This window comes from Acanthisitta chloris, unplaced genomic scaffold (assembly GCF_000695815.1).
Source record: "Acanthisitta chloris isolate BGI_N310 unplaced genomic scaffold, ASM69581v1 scaffold22774, whole genome shotgun sequence".
NCBI lineage: Eukaryota > Metazoa > Chordata > Aves > Passeriformes > Acanthisittidae > Acanthisitta > Acanthisitta chloris.
Genome location: NW_008669067.1, coordinates 1 through 3,689, shown reverse-complemented (window position 1 = coordinate 3,689; position 3,689 = coordinate 1). Strand labels below are relative to the sequence as shown.

At 42.4% G+C, this 3,689-nt stretch overlaps 1 protein-coding gene across 1 annotated transcript; it reads right to left on the bottom strand.

Annotated features, from left to right (window-relative positions):
* Positions 1-55: 55 nt before the first annotated feature.
* LOC103800802 (mediator of RNA polymerase II transcription subunit 21-like) lies at positions 56-2,291 on the bottom strand (the record flags this gene model as incomplete). Its single annotated transcript, XM_009073187.1, has 2 exons — positions 56-265; positions 2,196-2,291. Coding segments are annotated over 2 exons (306 nt in total), but the record flags the coding sequence as incomplete, so codon positions are not given.
* Between the last annotated feature and the right edge of the window lie 1,398 nt (positions 2,292-3,689).

The window sequence follows — 3,689 nt, the reverse complement described above, 5'->3', positions numbered from 1 at the left end:
GGCGGTGAGAGCCCCGGAGAGCCCCCGGGAGCGCCGGGCCGGCTGTCCCCGCGACCCAGCGCTGCTCCCAGCGCCCTGGCAGGGCCGCGGTGCCCTCTGGCGCTAGGAGTCGGGCAGGGCTTGGCTGGGGCTGCGGGCGTGACTGGGCGATATCGGCCAGGGCACTCTGGATCTTCTCCAGCAGCATATCCCCGCGGTACACCACCTCCTCCAGCCGGGCAGCTGCCTCGTGGTTTTCTTCTTCCAGTCGATACAGACTAGCAGTCTTGAAAATGAAAGGGGGAAAAAGTGAGGATCTTCAGTAGAACATAAAACTGACTTTGCTGCTCAAAGATGATGATGGAACAGTTTGTACTCTCTAGAAAAGATTATCTTTTAGCCTCTGAATTACTTACTAGCAACTTCAAAGCAACTTGTTACAGCTTGGAGCCTAAAGCAGTGCAAATCCACATGGAATAAACACCACAAAAACCTAAACAGGGATGTCAGCTGCTTTCATGTTTTGACCCTTAGTTCAGTATAGTTTTTCTGGTGTTAGGTCATAGGTTGGACTTGATGATCTCAGAGGTCTTTTCCAATCGGATTGATCCTTTGATTCTTAGGAGGAGTATTTATTTATCCCCTTCCCCATTTCCTTACCAAAAGGTGCTCAGCAAGATGCAAGCAGAACTTATTTAAACCTTCATTTTAAAATTTTTACCAAGATTAAAATGACAAAAGCTTGTTCTAACTGGATAACAGAAAAGGCAAAGCAAAATAGTTTCAATTTGATATATTTTTTTATTTAAATTGATATCTATTGTGGAAGTAGTTATACAGGTCCTTAAGCCCTGCTTAAGTCAACTGGCAAGTTCTACCCACATGTTCACCTTCTATTCTACAACACTGGTGTCTTCAGTGAAGGCTAATACAGGAGTGAAGGACTTGAGAGCGCTTGGAGGAAAGATCAGAGAACGAAGGTGGCAAAACATAAAAGACTGACATTTAGATTTCAGCTCAATTACTTCAGTCTCACTTGTTAAACGTTTGACTGCAACTAAGACACAGATTAGAGCAGAATGTGTAACATCAACTTCACTGAAAGGGAACACAAAAGGGGCAGGTAATTGTGCTGGGCATTAGTGCAACAGCTCCTTTATCATTTAAGACAAGCCCTTGAAACACAGACCAAGACAACCTTAGTATAAACAAAATAGATCTGCCTAAATACATCTCTGTTAAGTATTTATCTACCACTTCTCAACAAAGCCTGTAATACCTATTTTAGAGTGTTTCAAGCACCTTAAAATCAGGTTTTTTTTCAGGAACGTCAGAATATTTATCTTTAATACTGCACCAAATTAAACAAGACAGTAAAGGCTAAAACTGGAATCAGTCTGCTAACTTATCTTAAAATCACACCAGTAAAAAAAAGATCAGGAATTCTTGTGACATGAAATTGTGCTTTGAGAGCAAGAAACTGTTCAAGTTGCTTTAAGGAAAGCATATCCCTACTGGATAACCAGCTCCTCCTTCTGGAGCACCTTGCTCTCCCTGCACCAGCTGTGCCTGTGATCGGCCCCTGCTCAGTCATGGAAGAAGCCTGGAATTTGCTGTCCTTATGCAGTTACACAGAGTTATGCTGGTGTTAACAAGCCCAATTAGTATGTTCAGGAATTACTGTGACTAGTAACATTTCCAAATTTAATCTCCTCACCTGATGTCCCTGCCAAGTCGTTTCTATTTGGCCTATCTAGTATTAATCTTTAGTAAAACACCTTCAGGAAAGTGTTGGCTCTGCAGCTACAAAACGTCATGTGAGAGAACAGGAAAGATTACCCAAGAAAATAAACAAAACAACCCACAAAGCATCAGTGTTGTTGCATATGTTCTATCAATATTTGAACAGTTGATGGGGGAAAAAGGGTGAGCAGTTTCTAGCATTGTGGTGTGATAAAAACACTTTTTTAAAACATTCTAGCAGAAAACTAAGCTTAAAATATTCTCACTCAGTATAACCCTATCTAGAACTAGACGAATGTTTCCACTAAGCCTCTGAAGTACCCACAGGTTACCCTCAGGAAAAATTCAGGCTTGTGTTAAAATAATTTTTCAAGATTGAATGGCATAGAAACTAAAAAGTGTGTTTAAACCATAAAAAAGTAAGAGGTTTACCTTCAGGAATGTTTTGATATCTGAATTAGGAACACTCTTACCTGCAGAGCTGCTGTGGATTCTTCACTGGGCAGAGAATCGATGAGGACATCGATGTCCTTCGCAGTCCGAGCGATCAGTGCTGCAAACAGCTGAGCATACTCTGCAGAGAGCAGAAGAGAAGTCAGGCTGCTCAGGAAATTATCAGAAACAAGCACAATTCTGCATGCACAGCACAGGAAATGCTACAGACTTGAAGTATGCAGGTGATAAAAATTCTCCTATGTGAAGGGAACTACAAGGCAACTTGACCACATTAGAATCACTGGCTGGTTTGGCTTGGAAGGGACCTTAAAGATCATCTAGTTCCAGCCCCTGCCATGGGCACGGACGCCTTCCACTAGCCCAGGCTGCTCAGAGCTTCATCCAACCTGGCCTTGAACACTGCCAGATATGGAGCAGCCACAGCTTCTCTGGGCAACCTGTGCCAGTGCCTCAGCACCCTCACAGGGAAGAATTTCTTCCTAATATCCAATCTAAACCTGCTCTCTGTCAGTTTGAAGCCATTCCCTCTTGTCCTGTCACTCCAGGCCTTTGCAAACAGTCTCTCTCCATCTTTCCTGTAGGCTCTCTTCAGAAGATGAAGGCAGTTTGATTCCAATTCTAGATTAAACCAGGTAACTGTTGTTTGTACAAATGAGAAAATAGCTACAACTCCATCACCTCTAGCCAGGTAAGCAATTACTAGTACCAGCATTGTGTCTTAATCGCTACATTAAATGCTGAGAAGTAGCTAGAAACTCATTTAACCTTTCAATCCCTGCCCCAAAATCTGCCACTATGAAAAAAACCAACAGAAACAACATAAAGATGGTGATTCAAACAGACATTTTAAATCATGGTAAACAACAGATCATTAATGAAAGAATTTGAGGGGTTTTAAATTAAAAGAATTCCTCTTCACCTGCAGAAAAAAAATTGCCCCTGAGAAGTGGAAAAGGATTAGAAGTTTATAACAGAGCTTAATTTAGCTGCTGTATCATTGAAAGAACTTTGAATAAGACCCACTCAGGGTGAACACAGACTCAGGGTCACCACAGGGTTTACCTGTAACAAGTTTCGAGGCCTTATTAAGGTCTTTTATAAAAACACATAAAAACAAAAATTCAAATTAAATACTAACTTGAAATTCTTTTAGTTTGCTTGGCACTTTCAGTGTCTGTAATGGTTTCAGCTGGGATAGAGTAAAGTTTCTCCTTTTCAGCTGGTACAGTGCTGTTTTGGATTCAGTGTTAGAATAACACTGATAACACACTCATGTTTTGGTTGCTGCTGAGCAGTGCTTGCTCTCAATCAAGGCCTTTTCAGTTTCTCATGCTCTGCCAGGGAGCAGGTGGACAAAAAGCTGAGATGGAGCATGGCCAGGACAGCTGACCCAAGCTGGGCAAAGGGAATTAGCAGAATGCTATGCAGTGTATAAACTGGGGGGGCTTGGCCAGGAGCTGCTAATCTCTGCTCAGGGATGGGATAGGCATCTGTCAGTGGGTGGTGAGCAA